Source organism: Dromiciops gliroides, chromosome 2 (genome assembly GCF_019393635.1).
Source record: "Dromiciops gliroides isolate mDroGli1 chromosome 2, mDroGli1.pri, whole genome shotgun sequence".
Classification (NCBI taxonomy): domain Eukaryota; kingdom Metazoa; phylum Chordata; class Mammalia; order Microbiotheria; family Microbiotheriidae; genus Dromiciops; species Dromiciops gliroides.
Window position 1 is genome coordinate 693,594 of NC_057862.1, and position 19,827 is coordinate 713,420.

The following is a 19,827-nucleotide window of genomic DNA, read 5'->3' on the forward strand; positions in this document are numbered from 1 at the left end:
CCCCTTTGCCCCAGGGTGCCCACGGGTGAGCTGAGGTCGAGGCAGAGCGTAGCTGTGGCTGGCTCAGAAATCAAGACCCCTCCCCAGGATGACTTTTGGAGTGGGGTGTCTGGGCAGGGTGAAGGCTGAGTGAGGCCAGCTCCCCTCCTGAGAGCGCCAATGATGACCATCTGGTGATGTTTATTGTGTCCCCTAATAGTTATAATTATCCCCTCTGTTGCCATAACAACTGTCTGCCCCCTTCCGTCATCTCAGTGTCAGCTTCCTGGGATCCAGAGATCAGAGAGGCTGAAGATAGGTCTAGCTGGTGCTCCTGGATACAGATAAGACCACGCTGAGCCCTGGATCCTCTCCCATGAGCACAGGGTGTGGTGGGAGGGGGCTTGTTTGGCCAGCCCCAGAAAAAGCCCCACTCTACAGTGGATGAAAGGCAACCAGCTGTCTTGACTCTGGGTCGCTATCTGAGTAGTCCCTAAGGCTGGGGAGAAGCCAGGGGACCCTGGAGTCCTTGGAGCAAACCCCTTTGTACCAGAGCTGCTTCTACCATGCTCATTCCCCACCATGCACAGAACCCTTCCCCTTTCTGCAAGGCTCGGGCAGCTGGAGGAGGCTTCTGCCTGGGGGGTAGGTCCTCAGGTCAAGGCTGCTCAGACAGCAGCCATAGATGAGATCTAGCCTGTTCCCTCACCAGACCATGGTCATGTGGGGAGAGTTCTTGTCTCCACAGGACTCCAGGCATGAGAGAGAGAAACCCAACAACCCAGGTCTTTCTGACTGGGTCTGGTGCTCTATCTACTGCACCACACAGCTGCCTCCATGACTCACGGGCACCAGTCAGGTCTGTAACAGGAGCCAGGAGGTCTGGATTTGATTCTGCCTCCATCCTCCTTCTCCTTGACTTTTCTGCAGCCTTGGGTGCTGTGAGCCACTCTCTCCTGGGTCCTCTCTGCCAGCTGGGTGTGCAGAACACACCCCTCTTGGCCGGTTCTCCTCCCACCTCTCTGACAGCACCTTCTGTCTCCTTGGTGGGCTCCTCCTCCAGATCATCCCCTCTAACCCTGGGGGTCCCTCAGAGCTCTGTCCTGCCCCTCTTCTCTTCTCCCTTTAGACTCCTTCACTTGGGGATCTCATCAGCTCCCATGAACTTAATTATCATCTCTAGGCCCCTCTTGCCCTAGTGTCTCTGCTGACCTCCCAACAGCTTTCCAGACATCTCAAACCAGAAGGCCAGTAGACACCTTGAGTTCAATATGTCCAAAACAGAACTGATTATCCTTTCCCTACCCCATTCCCCCTCCTACCTTTCCATATTGTCCAGGCTGACACTCTCTTGCCAGTCCTTCAGGCTCCCCACCTAGGAGTCACCCTGGACCCCTCCCTATCTTTGCCCCTAGATCCAATATGGTGCCATGGCCTGTTAATTTCACCTCTGCAACAACTTGCACATGCCCCCTCCTCTCCTCTACTCCTGCTCTGCCTCTGGGGCAGACCCTCATTTCCTTACTCCTTGACTCTTGCCATAGCGGCTGGAGGCGGGGTGGTCTGCCTGCCTCATCTCTCCCTGCTGCAGTTCAATCTCCACTCAGTCACCAAAGTTATTTCATCACCCCTCTGCCTCTAGTGGCTCCCTATGGCCTCCAGGAGCAAATACAAAGTGTTTGTTTGGCATTCAAGGCCCTTCCTAACCTTGCCCCCTCCTACCTTTCTAATCTTCTTATGGGGACAACTAGGTGACACAACAGCCATCAGGAAGACCCGAGTTCAAATCCAGCCTCAGGTACTTCTTAGCTGTGTGACCCTAGGGAAGTTACTTAACCTCTGTTTGCCTCAGTTTCCTCAATTGTAAAATGGGGATAATAGCAGCACCTTCTTCCAGAGTAACCCTTGTAACGGCCTTAACTTGGCACATATTAAGCTTGTCAATGGTCACTACTGTTGTCATCATTGTTATGAGATGATGCCGTACTCTGCTTTCCTTCCTTTCCGTCTCTGTTTCCTGGCCTCCTTCTAGTTTCCCCAAATGCCTACAAGAAGCCTTTCATTGTCTTTCTTAATGCTCTTCCCTTCCTTCTCTTGTCATCCCCGATGTGTCCCAAACACTTCTTGTTTTTACAGTCATTTGCATGGCATCTCCCTGTTAGACTGGGAGCTACTTGAGGGCAGGGGCCATATTTTGTCTTTCTTTGTGTCCATAGCATGTAGCACAGTGCCTGGCACACAGTAGGTGGTTAATAAATGCTTGCAGACTGATTGACCGACTGGGTCCCTCTCAACAATCCCAAGAGCCGAGAGAGGCAGAGACACAGAGAGAAGACAGGCAGTGGCCTTGCCCCTGTAGAGACAGAGACTTGAGAAAAGTCACACAGCTAATTGGTGGCAGGACTAGGGTTTGAATCCAAATCTTCAGCCCCCAGACCTGCCCAGCACAAACAGGGATCCGAGGAGCTGTTGGTTCAGCTTGCCAAGCTAGCTTTGGCTCCAGGTTTCACTTGCACAATCGAATCACCACAAATCTCATTTCTCTGGGGCCCAGACTACCCCTCTCTGGGGGATTAGGGGCTTCCTGCCTCCCCCAACCAGAGGAAACTGTCCCCTTGTCTATGAGGGTCCCAGAGAGAGAATAGCCACTTGCTCCTTAGGGTTCTTGAGGGTGATGACAGGCAGGGGCCCCCAATGCTGAACTCTGTCCCTTCAAAAGCAGCCCAGCCCCAGTGCCCAGAGCCTTGCTCAGGGTGGGCAGTCAGAGCAGATCTACCTGCTGAGCCCCAATCCAGACAGAGACATGGGAGAGACATGCCCCAAATGGCCCAAAATGGCACTAGTGACATTGGGGAGGGGGAGGTACTCTTGCCCTCAGGCCAGACTTCTGGGGAAACGTGAAGAGAATTTGGGTACTTACAGCTTGGCAGACGATGGGGTACTGGGTCCGATTGATGCCCCCAGCAAAGACAGCAAAGGTAAGGGCCGTGTGGAAGGAGAAATTGAGAAGCATGTGCCACCCCTTTCGGCTGATGCGGATTGTGCTGTGAGGATAAAAGAGCAACTTGGTCAGTGTCCCACAGCCTGAGTTCAAATCCAGCCTCAGACAGTCACTAGTTGATTGACCCTGGACGAGTCCCTTTACTGCTGCCTGCTTCAGTTTCCTAATCTGTAAAATGGGGATAATGATCTCCCAGGGCTGTTGTGAGGGCCAAATGAAGGGATATTTGCAAACAACAACCACAATGCTCAGCCCAGCACCTGACACACGGGAGGTACTGCATACAGGCTCATTCTCTTCCCTTCCCCCACCCACCGTGTCGACTACAGAACCAGACCTGGTGACCCTCCCTTCACTGCCCCCCCCCCCTCAAGATGGAGTACGAGCATCAGGGCTTATAACAGGCTCCAGGGGGTGGAAATCCAGGAGAGACTCTGCTTTATAGACAAGGAAACTGAGGCACCCCAGAGGGAAGAGACTTGCTGGAGACTTCACTGCCAGAATCAGAACAAGGGTTAGGTCTTGGGACTCCTGGCCAGGGGTCCCCCAGTTTGGGCCCCTGTGACGCTGTCCCATCTACTTGGTGCCAGGCACAGGGCTCTCTGTCTTCTTTAACACCCCACTCCCTATGGGCTGTGCCATGATTGCAGGCAGAAGAAGCAAAGAAGAGTCCACAGACTCAGAGGACAAAGGACATTTTAGGGACTTCCACCATCTGACCTTTGGGAGTCCCCAGGAATGTCTGCGAAGGACTTCTTGGAAGTGGGCTGCTTCAGGCAGCTTGTGCCTCGGATGTTGGTAGAGATTGGTCATGCAGACTGCCCCCAGGCCCAGGTCTTGGTGCCTGGACCTCTTGTGGCTGAGACAGCCTGGGTGAGCACTCTAAGGCCAGCCTAGCTGATCTTAGTGCCCCATGGGGCATGGAGGGCAGAACACAAGTTCCCAGCTGAGAGGCTTTGAGTATGGCCCTGGTGGCAGGCCCAACGACCAGCCTGGCTCAGGTCTCCCATAGAATCCTCAATTCAGAGCTGAGAAGGTCCTGGTGGACCAGAGCCCAGCCCCACTCATTTTACAGAGGAGGGAACGAGGCCCAGACAAGGGACTTCTCCATAGTCACACGGCTTTTAAGTGTCTGTGATGGGAATTCAAAGCGAGTTCTTCCTCAGGATGAGTGTCTGCCCCCGGGACCCAGAAGCCAGACTGCAGTGCTTTGGGATCAGCCAAGCGGTGCCTCCTTGGCCTGCCTGGCTCAGTAAGGACTATCAAGGGGGCAGACAACCACGGGAAGTCATTTAATTTGACTCAGAGCCGTAACTGGGCTGGAAACATCCGGGCTTCACCCAGGGGAGCCACATTTGAAGAGCATCGAAACGACAGCTCGGAGCACCTAAATCAGCGGGGAGGAGATGACGGGAAGTAGTTTGGGGGAGGGGGCTGGGCCAAGCTCTTCCCTGCTCCGCACTACCTCCTCCCAGATCAGCCTACTACCTCCCCATATTTAACTGAGGGGCGCTTGGGTGCGCAGAAGAGCGCAGTGCCTGCTCTTATCCCCAGTCCAACGGGGGCAGGGGACGGCTCTGCTGAGACCAGACCGCTGGGCTCGGGGTGATGCCGGCGCCTTACCTGTGGTGCACGATGTAGGTGAGAATGGAGGCAAAGAGGCACAATAACATGACGGCGGTGCACGCGTACACCACGGGGTGCAGGAACTCCCCTGGGTCCTCGGGCAGGGAGAGGACCGTCTTCAGATCCTGTCACAGAAGAAAAATCACCTGAGCGCGGTCCGGCAGGCATGGGCTGCCGGGAGCAGAACGCGCCGGCCTTATTTCAGGGGCCCGGGCCCCGCGCTTCTCAAAGCGTTTCCCACTCGGGAGCGATTCAGGCAAGGCAGAGGGGGCGTCGGCCAGCCCCGGGACTGAAGGGAATTCTTTGAGAAGCCGCCACAAGGAGGGGTATGCAGGGCCTAGATCTGGGGTGGAAGGAGGGGGAGGTACCGTTGCTTCTGCACTGGCCTGAGCCTGGGGGTGAGTGAGGTCGGGGAAGGCGCATCTGTCGCTGGCTCTGGAAGCCCACCTCCAAAGTTCGGCTTTGCGTTTCAGCAGGGGACCAAGGGTCCCCTTCCCCTCAGAACATCTGATCTGGTGGGGTGAGCTCTGGAGCCTGTGGCTGGCTATGGACGAAGCCTTTGGGGACGTCATAAAGAAGGCTGGCCATCTCACAGGACTCCCCTTGCTCCTGAGAAGAAGCAGCTCAGCTGGGGAAAACCCTTTTGTGTAGCCAGGAACAGCCATTGCAGATGGACGCCCAGAACTCACCTGGACAAGCACTGAATGTCAGGGACGAGGCTAGGACATCGCCCCCCACCCAGCTCAGACCTGTCCTCACTATGAGCAGCTCCAGAGACCACCACCCCACGTATGTGGTTGGAAAGTTCGATAGCCCATAGAAACTCAGAAGACCCGGGGCGCTCACGCGTCTGCCAATAGAAAGCCTCAGCACCTTGCAGGGGCTGCTCAACTTCCTCCCTCCCCTAGGGTTTAATGGCCTCTGGGGAAGCCGGGGGTCTTTGTAGAATGCCAGGATGAGAGATGGCCCTGGCAGAGGTTGGCAGAACATGAGTATGCCGCTGGTCCTCTGGGCAAAGGAGGAACTCACAATTTAAGCAGCTTATTTAGATAAAGGGGAGTGGTTTGGGTTGGAATTAGAGGCAGCCAGGGGTTCCACAGTAGAAAAAGTGCTCGGCCCAGAGTCAGAAAAACTGAGTTCAAATCTAGCCTCAGGCATTTGTTAGCTGTGTGACCCTGGGCATGTCATTGACCATCTCTCTGCTTCAGTTTCTCTAACTGTAAAATAGGGATCATAACATCACCAACTTCCCAGGTTGTTGAGAAGCTCAAATGAGATCATATTGTAAATGGTGCTTAGCACACAGTGGGCACTCTAGTTGTAAAAAGTGCTTAGCACACAGTAGGTGCTCTAGCTGTAAAAGGTACTTAGCACACAGTAGGCACTAAAGAAATGTTTCTTTCCTTCCCTTCTCCCTTAAGAAACCTTAAGAAGCCACAGGGACCGGACAGGAAGGGCAGATTTCCCTCAGGACAACAGCAGGGGGTGGAATCAATAAAACTCTCATGCCCTCAGGGTCTGCTGCTCTTTGGCTGCTCAACATTCCACACATTCCATAGAAAGACTGGGGCTCGCTGGGGAGAGAGGAGTCTCAGGCACTGAGGTCCAGTTCCCATGAAATTCTTACCTCCCAGGCTCTCCTCCCTTCTCAGAGAAAAGAGGAAAAAGGCATCAAATGAAGTCCCTCCCCCTCCTCCTCCTGGCTTGGTAAGCTGGGGAGCTCACTACTTGTCAGTCTAGGGACCGACTCACAGGAGCCATGGCCAGTGAAGACAAGCAGGATGAACAGTTCGGATTCACAGGGTGGGCCAAGGGCAGAATGCCCTGAGATTCCATTGGATTTCCAGGCAATAGAATCCCAACTAGCATTTATGTGGCTGTTTAAGGTTGGCAAAGTGCTTTAGGGATATTATTGCCTTGTATCCTCACAACAACCTTAGGGGATGGGGGCTATTTATTGTTGTTACTGTTATTGTAATTACCCCTACTTGACCAATGAGGAAACTGAAGCTGAGAGGTTAAGTGATTTGCTCCGAGCCACGTGGTTAGTCATTATCTGAGGTTGGATTTAAACCAAGGATTTCCTGACTCCATGCTCAGTGCTCTACCTCCTGCACTGCTTAGCATCTTATAGGTCAGGTAGTCTAACCCCCCACCCCCCACCCCACCCCCCCCCCCCACCCCCCCGCATTGGATGGATGCACAGGAAGCAGAGCCCATCGAAGGGAGAGACTCCTTCAAGGTCATGTGGGTAGGAAGTTACCAAGTCTGAATTCTGTGAATTCTCCAGCAGAAAGTCCTCCCTGGGTTTTACTAAGAGCCTTCAAGTTCCTCAAGACAGAGCTGGTGCCCCTGCTTGTAGCAAGGCATCCTTTGATTCCCCTCTACTGACTTGCAATCTCTCTCTCATCCTCTCCTCTCTTCTCAAGTCTACTATGGCACCTCCCTCTCTCCACTCTCTGCTGAGGTCCTAGATTCATAATTTACTGAGAAAACCAAAGCCATTTGTCATGGGAGGATTATGGGTCCCGGGAATCCTAAGGACCCATGTGCTTTCTCCCCATATCATATTTAATGGAAGTTCCCTCTCTCCAACTTATCATCCCCTATCATTTCCTCTCCTCTACTCCAGGGTCAGATGAAGAGGAAAACTTTCTCCTTGCCAGACACGTCCTCTCTGTCATAGCCTTTCTTGTCAGTGTCAGAACATTGTTTTTTTCTCTCCAATGGGTGTCTCCCTAACTACCAATCCCTTCCCTACTGCCTTCACACATACCCAAGACTTCTCCATCCTTGAAGCCTTCCCCACACCTGACTATCCCCTCATGCTATTATCCTCTATTGCTCCCCATTTTCCGGGCAAAGGGAAAGAAGAAACATCTATTATTATTGTTGCCTCCATTTCTTCTCCTTTCACTTCTCAATCCTTTGCAAAATGGCTTCTGACCCTATTATTCAACTAAAAGTGATTTCTCAAATGATAATGATGATAACAATAATTAAGTGGAAACCCCACCAGCTTTTTCTCTCTCCCTCTCCTTCCTGACTTTTCTGCTGCATTTGACATTGTTGACCAGTCACCTGCTAGGAAGGGACCAAGTTGCCAAGAGTTTCAGAGGATGGAAAGGAGGGGCCCTGGGCCCAAGGCTGCCATCTCTCTCCTGTTAACCAAGAACTGTTGCTGGGTAGGGTTGGTGCCCTCAAGGCAATGGTGTCAGACTGTGGGAGTGCAATCAGAGAACCTTCCATTCTAGCAGCAGGGGGGCTCTGAGAAACCCAGAGTCAAGTAGCCTGGCTCAGAGACAGAGAAGTGTTCCTGTCCTCTTGGTTAGTCATAAGTCAGTGAGGTACCCAGAAGAGACTTTAGAGATGCTGTCTCTGCACAGTTTCTGTCAGACAGGCCAATGTGATGCTAAAATGGACATTTCCATCCCAGGATGCTTGTGGGCCAGGACATTTGAAGGGCAGAATCCGGAGAGAGGCACATATTTTGGAAAGGAAAAGGACTCTCCCATCTGAACAAAACTAATTTCTGGAGAAGCCATGAGTCACATTCTCCCTCTGTTTTTTCATGAAATAGTGAGCTAAGAGGAATGCTGAAAGTGGATGATAGCCAGAGTGAGAAGTACCCTTGTGGTCAGCCCTAAGAAACAGCTCTTCCACTGCCAAAGTCCCTGCCTGTAGAGAAAGGGCAAGAAGCTGGGAGACCAGAGACAGCTGTGATGCCCATGATCCCCAAGAAGATGGCAAACTGCAGCCTGTACCACAGGGTTAACACAGTGAGAACAAATATTTTAGAGGGGTTATAGGACTGTCCACATGTAGACTTGGAGCTCACCAAGGGTAAGCACTCAGCCTTGGACTGCTCTGAATGGTCCGGAGAGCCTAGCACAGTGCTGGGCACATAGCACTCCTTCCACTCTTCTGGGGCTTATGCCTCTGTTGGTGGAGGAACACCCTCAGCTGTGGCAGAGCCCTCCCAAGAGCACTGGTCCTCCATGGTCATGGGATGAAGGTCCATCATTAGTACAAGCCCCAGGATTGGAGCTTTCCAGCTTTGTTGGGTCCATCAGAACTTGTGATCCACTGATACAACCTTTGAGATCGAAGCATTGCCCCCTCTGGACCACCATGAGCCATCGAAGTCAGGTGATGGCCGGCCACAGTACAAACGGTCCAGCAGCATCTGCTTGAATGGATAAATACATGAAGAAAGGACAGGAGGAGACACAAGGAGAAAACAGGGTTTTCATCTTCACATTCTCCCTCTGTGTGCCCTTGGAAAGTCATGCTTGAGCATCCATTTTGTTGCTACAAAGGCAACAGGTGATAAGCCACAGCACACTGCAGCTGGATGTTGGCACCTCTGGATGTGCAGGGCAATGATGACAACAGCTCTCTCAGGCTCATAAAGTGCTTTACTCCCAAGGGCATGGTGATGGTTGAGCAGGGGTATGGTGGTAAATGTTTAACAAGCAGCTCTCCAAAAAATGGACATGCACCTTTAAGTTTAATTTGCATTATTAACATTCTCCATCGCTTTATTAAATCTAGAAAATTAACCAAACAATATTTTAAGTCCTGATTTTCAGCATTTGCTGATTTCTCCACTGCAAATATTTGCATTGAGAACCTAACAATCAACTCTCTCAAGCCAGTAGGAGCTGGCTCCAGGACAGCTCTGGGAATATGGTACAAATATGTGTATCCCTCAGTTTGAAAAAGAAGCAGCTGAGGCCCAAAGATGTTGTACTGCTTGCTAAACTGCCCCCCCCCACACCGCCCCACCCCGGCTGGTAAATGTCCAAGCCAGGATCCAAATAAAGGAGTCTTCTGGATCAATGACCACCATGCTGCTTCCCCCTTCCCCACATACTTCCTCTCTTCCCCAGTATATGTGCACGTGTTCCTATGGAAGATGGACAAAATTAATCAGCAAGTTATTCAGAATGTGTAAGGGAACTTGTGAGGTACCAGAGGCTTTTTCTGGGAAGGTCACAGTAGTATGGGAAATCAGAGGTCAGATACCACTCTGCCAGGCCCTTTATTTTATCTTGTTGCAAAGACTGACTTAGAGTTGAGTGCATTGCCATAACTCTCAGAGAAGGGAAAATGACTTGATCTTCCCATCCATGAAGGATAACTAATATGTGGGATATGGGGCTTTCCTGCCTTGACCTCAGGTAGAAGGGTATGACCATTAACATTGCTGAAGAAGAAGGAACATGGAACAACATCCCTGTCATAGAGATGTGAGTGTGTGGTTGGCTTTACTGTTCATCTGTCCTCTTCTTATTCCCAAACAGACTTGTGGGATGGCTCCATGTCCCCCAATCCCAACTCACTCTGTGAGTGCTGAGGCCATGATGAATTTGTGCAAGGCCTGTGGTTCCAGTATCAAAACCCATAACTTCAACAAGCCTCAATCCAAGGAACTGGGGGTTTTCAGCCTGGAGAAGGAAAGACTCAAGGGTGACTGAGAGGGGTCTTCTAGCATTTGAAGAGATGCCACGTAGGAAGAAGATTGAGTCTGTTTCCTTGACAGGATAAGGAGCCATGGAGGAAAACTGAAAAAAAGACTGATTGAGTTGTGATGCAAGAGGAAACTTCCAGGGAGGTGTTTAGAGAGAAAGAGAAGGAAAAGGAAAATGGACTAGTGGAGACCATAACCTAGAACACAGGACACACTAAATTAATGCTTGTTATTGGATTGATCATTGATCATCACTCTTAGGCAAGGAGAGGACTTGGATATGAGAATGAGCAAGGGATTCCTACTCAAGCATCCCTCCCCACACCCTTTTGCTTTTGGGACATCTCTTAGGTCTCATGATTTGTCTTCGTGATATGCAGGGGAGATAAGTTACCCTCCCCTCGGATGGGGCTGGCTGTAGGCCTTCAGATGAATGCTTTAGATTTCTAGTTCCTGGCCCACCACTCTGCAAAATTCCATTATCTCAGAGCTAGAAGAAACTTTTGCAGCTGCTAGTCCAAGAGGATACCCTCCCCACCCCTATCTTCTGACAAAAGTGCTCTTCCAGGAAGTCTTTGCTGGAATTCACCCAGAGAAAGGAAGTCCTTGAAGGTGACCCACACCACTTAAAAATAACCTGGGTGCTTAGGAAAGTTTTTTATTTCATTTTATTTTTTTATATTGAGACTAAATTTGTTTAATTGCAGATGTTACTCATTGCTCCTTTTTCTACCCTCAGAAGACATGTAGAACGAGTTTGAACTAAATTCTTTATGACTTCCCTTCCTCCAAACACTCGAATGTAAAGGTATGCTACCTGCATGCATACATGCATACAAACATACATGAAATGCCACCTGATGTTCAATATACACAGATAGCCATTTAAAATGCATGTCGATTGACCCATGGTATCATTATTTACACATGACAACTTGGTTCCATTCTGAAGAAGACCTCCTTCTGAATTCTCCACCTGACTAGAAAATGACATTTCCAGGAGGAGGTTGGGAATGGTGACTAACAGTCTTTCCAAGCTGATGCCCTGGACATAAGGGCAGCCTGTGGGGAGCCAAAGGGAGAAAAGGATGGAAACAACCCTCTGCCCACAGCAAACAGGAAGGGGCAGGCTGGGAAGGCCCCATCAGGGCCCCTCTGCCTCTGTGGTGCTACATTTATTTCTCTCTTTCTGACAGGTTCTTAGTGCTGCGAAAGGAAACCGATTTGTGGGAATAAACACCAGAGGAAAGGCCAGGAAATGGTTCAGACTAGTAGAGAGTTCAGCGTGGCCTCCCACCACAGTCCTGGCCCCCTCTGCAGAGGGTGGTTGGAGAAAATGCTCCTCAATGTGTTTTCCAGGAAATAAATTTCAAATCTAGAGAACAGGTCAAAGCTGGGAAGTGAAGCACCCTGGACAGCTCCTCCACACCAGCAGAAGCTTTCAGGTAGGCAGGAATAATAGGAAGACACTCACAGCTGACTCTCTTTTACTCACAGAACTGAATTTTAATCAGTCCTGACATTAAGGCCCAACTTTCGGCCAGAGGCTTTGGAAGGAGCTGGTCAGGACCTCCTGAGAAAGAGAGAGACTCAAAAGCAGCCACTAAGTAGGGCCCAGAGCAGATGAGAGGGAGGATGCATGGGTGGGCCAGAGCCAGGGTCCAGAACCAAGAGGCTATCCAGGACTGGGGTGCCAAGCAACCTTGGAGGCCAGGGGGTATTGGGGTGCCAACCCACACCGGGTGACAGTCTGTCCAAGAGTTGTCTCACTTGCCTAATAGGAATGACTGTTTGTGGCAGGGGGGCAGGGAACAAGGGACCCTCAAGGTGCTTGAGGACAAGTTAGCCAAAAAGAGGCAGAATTATTCTTTCACCTCCTTTGTGCTATAAGCTGAGACTGCAGTGATGTTACTGGCACAGTCAAACATCCATTTGTATAGTTCTGCTGATTTCATTACAGATCTGTGATAAATTTCCCCTCTCTGCTTTTTTAATGATAATTAATTCTTATTGATCTGTCAACCTCTCCTGGAAGTATTCCCTGGGGACAAGTGGAGAGAGAGAAATGATTCTTTCCCTTAGGCTCCAAAATCTTTGGACTGGACCTTGTAGTCAAAGAGACAGAGAGATCTTTTGCTAAAGCTAAGGAGGCAACAACCCCTCTGTCCTCTGCCCTGATCAGATCCCATCTAGAGGACTGGGCTTACTCCCGGGTGCAACACTGGATGAAGGACATTTATGAGCTGCAGAATATCTAGAGAATGGTGACTAGAATAGGGGAAAGGTCTGAAGTCATGCTGTATGAGGATTTCTGAAGGACTGCTGGCCTCTAACCCATAGAAGAGAAGACTGGGGGTGGGGAACACCAAACATAGGAAGGCTGTTTTGTGGAGGTGTCAGGGGAAAGACCCAGGAGAAATTAGGGAGGGGAGGAGTTGCAGAGAGGCGGATTCTGGCTGGATGCCAGAAGTTTCCTCATAATAGGAGCTGTCCCAAAGTGGACTGGACTGCCCCAGGAGGTGGTGGGTTCCCCTTCCTTGGAGGTCTCCCAGCAGGGGCGGATGCCACCCTTTGAACATGTTGAATAGATTCCTTTGGCATAGGGATTGGACTTGTGGCTACTGTGGTTCTCCCCAGCCCTGATGTTCTGAGAATCCTCTGGCTGCCAAGGATGACTGCCAAGGCACACAAGTACAGACGACAGCCAGGCATTAGCCACAGGAGTCAAGATCAGACAGCAGACACTCTATAGAGGACTTCATGGATAATCAACTCTTTGGATTATCCAGAAATACAAAAATAAAGAAGAAAACTCTCCTATTAATGGTGCCATTGCATTTCTGAACTAAAACACATACCCTCAGTGCAAGGTTATCTTGGCCAGGTAAGTTTTTAAATTCTATAACTTGATATAACTCAAATGTTGGATTGAATGACCAATTTGAAGCAGAGAAGACTCTAGGACAACACTTCTCTCTTCTACCATCTTCACCTGTTCAAACTCCAGCTGCACATGGTTCAGAACTGGAAAGGACCTTAGAGGTCATCAGGGCTCATTCTCCCTTGTATAGATGAAGAAACTGAGGCCTAGAGAGGACTTGCCCAAGATTACAGAGATGGCAGTTGAGTCTAACAAACTAGATCAAGGACTCAGTCAACTATGTTTTTGCAACAGTCAAAATGCCTATATGAACAGGGTGAAGCTTTGCCCAAGAACACAGTCGCTTAATAGATAAGTGTCTAAAAGGTGAATCTGCTTTGATCTTAGTCATTGCATTGGTCTCCAGAATCAGTTACAGAAAAAAAGCTTCTGAGCAGCTAGAATTAGTTCCCTTTCTAAAGACGTGATTAAGTTCTTTAGAGGCAGCATTTGGAAAAGTCCACTTTATTTCCTAACTAGAAGAGAAAAAGTGGCTTCCTGTAAAGGGGATGACTTGTGACAATGACACATTTCAAGAAATTATCGCTTTTTTCTAACATACTCAAAGATGAAATAAAATAATTACAGGTTCCGCTCAGTCATCTGAGACTGCCATTTTGTCCTGAGGTATAAAGAATGATGGAAACTTGGTTGTTTACGATAACAAGCATTCAGTCCTTAATTAAACATGGACACTAAGACGATCTCCACAAATCCAGACTTCTCTGTCTTTGTTTCTTAACAACCCATTGCTGAAAATAGATTCAGTAGACCAAGGACCAAGGAAGTGCCCCAGATTGGCATCATCCATGAGGCTAAACACCTTTGTGGGCATATATCATCGAGTCAAAACTTGATTAGCAGAAAGGTGAGGAAAATGGAAAGTCAGGGAAAGGGCCAACCACTCTTCTAGGAAAGACACTTTGAACCTAGCTCCTCTTGACGCTTGAGAATATTGCCAAGGCTGGTCCCATGGACACTGGAATCTATCTTTCCTGAATCACTCTTCAAAAAGTGAAAAGACCCATGTCCAATAAGACACAAAGAAACACAAGAGTGGGGGCTGCATCCACCCCACATTCACTCTGATGGGTGACAGATGGGACCCACAGATACTCCCTTCAGAGCCTAGAATGACCAATATCGTTTGTGTAGGGGAACAAGTCCCCCCTCCCCCAATGGCTGATTAAGGCCCAAGTGTTTCCATTTCTTCTCTGCTCTTGACTTCCCTGATGTCAAAACCACTACTGCAGCTGCTCTCACCAGCATCTGGAAGGAACCTTGGACCACCAGTGTGGCCACCAATGTGCCACCGTGGAACATTTGTCTGTAGTGCTGGCCCCCTTCTCCCATTAGAGAGTTCCTCCTGGGGCCTTCATTTTGTGGAAGAACCCAGGTTAGTCAGTCTTCATTCACAGATCTGCTCCTGATTTCCCACATTTCAAAACCATGACCAGCACTGGCACCTTCATCCTAATCCCCACCCCCACTGGCCATGAATTTCAGACCCCTTTTGTGTGTTGTCTTCCCCCATTAGAATGCAAGTTCTTTAAGAGCAGGGACTGTCTTCCTTTTCTTTCCTTTCTTTCTTTATTTCTTTCTTTTAATGAATTTTGAATTAAAGCAGCTAGGTGGCACAGTGGATAGAATGCCAGGCCTGGAGTCGGGAGGACCTGAGTTTAAATCTGGCCTCAGACACTTACTAGCTTTGTGAGCCTGAGCAATTCACTTCACTCTGTTTGCCTCAGTTTCCTCATATGTACAATGAACTGGAGAAGGAAATGGCAAGCCACTCTAGGATCCTGCCAAGAAAACCCCAAATGGGATCATAAATCATCAGACATGACTGAAATGACTGAGAAATATTCTAATACTGTATCTATCATGGCCTAGCACATAGTAAACACTTGACAAATATTTGCTTCCTTCCATAGGGGGCAGGGGAACATAGTCTGTTATGGTCTGGTGACATGAAGGGGATTGGGAAGAGCTCCCTGGGAGAGCAGCCTGGCTAGCAACATGACATTCACCTCAGTCTGAGATATCAACCAGATATCTCAGATATACTATTCCAGAGTTATTCTTTTAATGATTACGGCACCAAGTCAAAACTGAACAACAACACAATACACCATGAGCACTCTCTCAGGGATCTTATCAGCTCCTAGGCAATTATGGGAAATATTAGACAACCTTCTTTATTGATATTGTTGGAACCTAGTTTTCTATGGCTAGAGCTGAAAGCTTACTCTAGAGGTCAGGCTGACCTCGAGGACCCTCCCAGGAGTCTGGATGGCTGTAGGGAATGCATAGACCCCACCCAGGACTTCTTTTGGGTCTGTTTTGGGTCCATCTCAAACTTAGCTTTTCTGGAGATTACCTACTGCCTATGTGAGGCCAATCAGGCAAATGTCCTTATGCCCTTGTCTGAACTCAAAAGGAGCCCACTGTTTTCCAGCTCTCTCCTTTACTATATAAATACATTTCTTTTGAAAACTCAGGTTTGGGGGTTCATTCTTGTCACTAACACACTCAGTCCTCTTTATGGATGATTCCCCAGGCCCCCTCTCCTTCCTTGGTCTCTGACTGTCTCCACACATGTCCAGCTCCTTAGGGGACACTTCCAATTGGATATCCTACAGGTATCTGAAACCCAATATGTCCATATCAGAACTCCTTCATGATGGCCCCAGCCCAATTCAAGATTTCCGACATTTCCCATTTTAGTCAAGGGGATTACTAGAGGTCACCAACCTGTCTTCCTTTACTCACTCTCCTTCCCCTAACATAGTCGATCAGTCACTCAGCACATCACCATTGCTGTCTCCACACCATCTCTCTGCTCACATGGTGCCATGTGCATTTGAGCTGCCGAACCCTCTCTCACTGCTCTATTGCAACAAATTCCATTCATCTCCTCGCCTGCATCATCTTCACATGGAATTGTATCATCCTGGAAGCTAACAAAGGGATTCCCCCAAAGTACAGATGCGATCATGGCACCCCCTTGCTTGATAAACCACAGTGGCTTCCCCTTGTCTCAGTATAAGACACATACACACATGTGTGTGGCATTTAAGGCCCACACAACCTGCCCTCAATCACTTCCTAGTCTTACTGGCAGTTCGGTGGTGCAGTGGGTAGAGCACCAGGCCTGGAGGTAAGAAGACCTCTTCTGGCCTCAGATAATGAATAGTTGTGTGATCCTGGAAAAGTCATTTAACCTTTCTCTCCCTCAGTTTCCTCATCTGTAAAATGGACAGAATAACACTGATATCCTAGGGTTGTGAGGATGAAATGAAAGAATTATTATAAAGCACTTAGCACATTGCCCGACACATAGTAGGTGTCATGTAAAGTTGGCCCTCCTCCTCCTCCTTCTCTCCTCCTCCTCCTCCTCCTCCATGTCCTAGTACTAATATACTAGTCATCTCTCATCTCCATGCCTTTGTACATTCTACTATACATGCCTGGAATGCACTCCCTCTTCACTTTTCCTTATTAGACTCCCTGGTCTCCTTCCAAACTCAGCTGAAGCACCATCTTCTCATCTATCTAGTTCCAGATGCCCTCATTTTCAAAGGATTTTCTCTCTACCTGGGTCTGCGTCCACTTCTGTATCCTGCCTGTTTTCTTGCCTCTGTATTCCAGAGCCTCTCCTGGGCCTCGGACACAGTCAGTGCTTAATAGATGCCTGTTGGGTCAGGCTTGAACTGAACTAGCCAGAGCCAGGCATGGTGGGTATGGCACCTGCTTGGTTTAAATAAATTGGAAGTCCTCCCAGCAATCTGAAGGGTGAAGGGGAAGCAGAACCAGTCAGCCCCAGAGGGAAGGAGGCAGTCCCAGGGTTAGGTGGAAGCTCTTCCCCTTCGGGGCCTGACTGCTTCCCTCTCAGGCCCCCTCAGGGCCCCGGTGTCAAGGGGCTCCCGGGCCATTGTGGACCGAAGGAAGTTGCCAGGGAGTCTGCTGAGCCCTGCATCCTAGACCCCATCAGAGAAGGCCCTCGAGGTTGGCTGCCATCGGCCTGTATCTGACAGGAGGCCATCGGCATTCGGAGCACACCCAGGCACACACACAGCACGCAGGCGAGCACACAGACACACACAGCTCCTCCGCTGGCTTGCCTTGAAGGCTCGGCCCTAGTTGCGGAGTCACTCCCCCACCAACCAAACACCTATCGGCACAAGTCTTTCCTGGGTCCTGTCAGGTTCTTCATGACAAAGGGTTGCCCCCCCCCCCCAATCCTGGGAGCAAGCCTGCTGGACTTGGATAGGGGAGCGGGGCCGGTGGGCATCCCCTAGCTCTATCGCCTGCCAGTCTCCCGAAGCCATCAGGTTCCCCTCTCCATTCTGAGAGCAGCAGCTACCTCCTCCAGGCTAGCCCGGACGCCAGCCTCCTCCACCCTCTGCTTTCTCACCCCCGCCCCTTTTCTGGAGACTTGACCTCCACGGAACCCCTGCTTAGGGGTCACTTTCGGGGTGGTGGTGCTGAGAGCAGGACTGGGGAGGTAATTAGTGGCAGGGGCGGGGTCGGGAGAGCTGATGGCTTCGGAGGAGGGGAGGTGGGGGTGCTTCCGGGACAGTAAGCCACCCCTGCAGCCCGACGTGGGTGTGCCGGCAAGCCCAGCCCATCCCACCCCCGGCACCCTCAACCCGAAGAACCTCTTTGGGACAGGACCCTTGGCCTTGATGGTAGCCGTCACGTGAACTCCCAGAGTGAAGGAGGAGAGGAACAAGGGAGCAGGGGAGAGAGGGAGGGAGCTCGCCGACAAGACCAAGGCTTGTCCAGCAGAGCGTGCGATATGCTTTTCTCCTGGTCGGCGGGCAAATGATTCACCATTGCAGCACGCCCGAGACTAATTAGTATGATCCTCACAGAGCAGGGAGCCGGGCATGGAGCGGTCGGCCCTTAAGAGTAGGAGAGCGACGGAGCCAGTCCCTGGCCCCAGGCCGGCCTTACCCTCCCCTGCCCTCCTCTAGCCTGTAGGATTTGAGCCAGGGGGTGGGAGACTAGGAAGGGTCGGGGAGGAGCGCCAGCCTCCCTGCTATCTGGAAAAAATTGCCGACTAGCGGCCCGAGACCCTGGGCGGGTGGGAGGCCGTTGGGGGTCCTGCCCTTCCTTGCCGGCTGGCCTTGGGCCTTCTCTAACTCCCGGCACCCAAGCCTGTGGCGGAGGACTATAGATCTAGGGGGTAGTTCATCTGCTTCTCGGGACCCCTTCGAGGGCAGTGGTCTAGGCCCGGGGGTGTCCCGACATTTCTGCCAAGTCATAGATACACACTCACCATGAGCACTGCGAAGTGTCCCCAGTGCGGGCACTGAAGGGTGAGGAGGTCTCCCGCTGAGCCGACTAAGTTGCACCGGTCTCCTCGCCAGCCTCCATGTCCGGCGAGAAGGTCAAAATCCCAAACGGCTGCCACGGGGGCCAGCCCTGGTGCCCAGGGCCTCAGGCCGACGATGACTGGAGCACTCAGGTTGCTGAGGTTGCACCCATCTGTAAGGCAGGCGGGCGGGGTGGGATCAGAGACGGCCTGAGACACGAGGGTCCTCAGCCCAACCCAGCCCAACGCCTGCTCCCTCTTTCCCAACAAGGTCAGCTGCCAGCCACCCCACTTGGGCAACTGGGGGCTGCTGCTGGCCTTTGCTGCCCAGGGACTTCCCTGGGGCAGAGAGCCACGGGGCTGACCCCCTGATGTCCCGCGGACGAGGTGCCAGGCAGGGCTCCTCATCTTCAGGCAGTCGGTGGGAGAGGATGCTATCCTCCCACCTGCCTCGTCTCTGCTCCGGACGCCACCGCAAAGAGCTCTCTGCTTCTCTGAAGGGGTTGGCGGGCCGCGGGGAAAGGGCCCCGCTTCTACCGAGGTCCTAGCATTCTTCCCAGGCTTAACAGCCCGAAGGCGCAGCTAATACAAAGCCCCCCGGAACTTCCCGGCAGAGCCTTGCAGGCAGAGGCAAACCAGCGTCTGCCTTCTCAGAAACAGCAACAAGTTTGGACCGAGGCATTCGAGGCCTCGCTCTCAGACCCTGGGAAACTGGGTAGGAGGCCCCCAGCTTCCGGCCCCATCTCCCAGCCCGGGCTGCCTTGGCTCAGCCTGGTGGCTGGCAGACCCAACCCGGGTGCCCAGGGCAGCTGGGCTATAGTCCCAACTCTCCACCGCTGATCTTTTCGCATAAAGTTGGCCAGAGGCTGGTTTCTACCGAACAGCAGTGCTGCCGCCCCCATCCCCTAGCGAGCTGCCCAGACTGTCAATGAAAGGACTACGTATGTATGTGTGCATGCATGCCTGTAGACATAGATGTATGCATGTGTTTGTGCACGCATGCAAGCAAGGGGCAGAAGCTCTCTCTGATCCGGCTAGAGAGCCTCCGCTCTCGCGAGCTCCCCTCCCTCTCCTCCCACCCCCAGCTCTGCCAGCATCCTGCGGCTCCTTGCCATGCTTAACAGAAGCCGGGGCTTCCAGCTCCACGCCAAGGATGATGCCCCCAAGTACTTACCTATTTGCGCAAAGACAACTGGAGTGGCCACCGACCTCTGCTTCCCAGCAGCCTCAAGGCTGGACCAGTTACTCGAGCTGCTGCTGGGGAAGAGTTTCCCATTGCGAAAGACGATCAATTTCAGCTTGCAGGTGGAGTTATCAACAGATTGCCGGGCGGGGGCTCCGGCGAAGGGGGCCGGCCGGGGCAGATGGACTGAGGCGACCACAGTGACGCCGTCGGCCGAGGCGGCGTTCTGTACAGTGAGGAAGCGGGGAGGGGACAAAAAAGGGAGGGAGGAGAGGGAGAGGCAGAGGCAGAGGGAGAGAGAGGGAGGGACAGAGAGGAGAGGGAC

General features: G+C 51.4%; 1 protein-coding gene across 2 annotated transcripts in view; it reads right to left on the reverse strand.

The window, feature by feature from the left end:
• Positions 1-19,827, reverse strand: part of ADGRA1 (adhesion G protein-coupled receptor A1) — a 299,237-nt gene that overhangs the window by 55,264 nt on the left and 224,146 nt on the right. For both annotated transcript variants that reach the window (XM_043988669.1, XM_043988670.1), the window contains 4 exons: positions 19,494-19,728; positions 18,284-18,492; positions 4,604-4,731; positions 2,900-3,023 (listed from right to left, as the gene is read on the reverse strand). In XM_043988669.1, the coding sequence (XP_043844604.1) occupies positions 2,900-3,023; positions 4,604-4,731; positions 18,284-18,492; positions 19,494-19,728 (696 nt within the window). The remainder of the gene's footprint in view (positions 1-2,899; positions 3,024-4,603; positions 4,732-18,283; positions 18,493-19,493; positions 19,729-19,827) is intronic.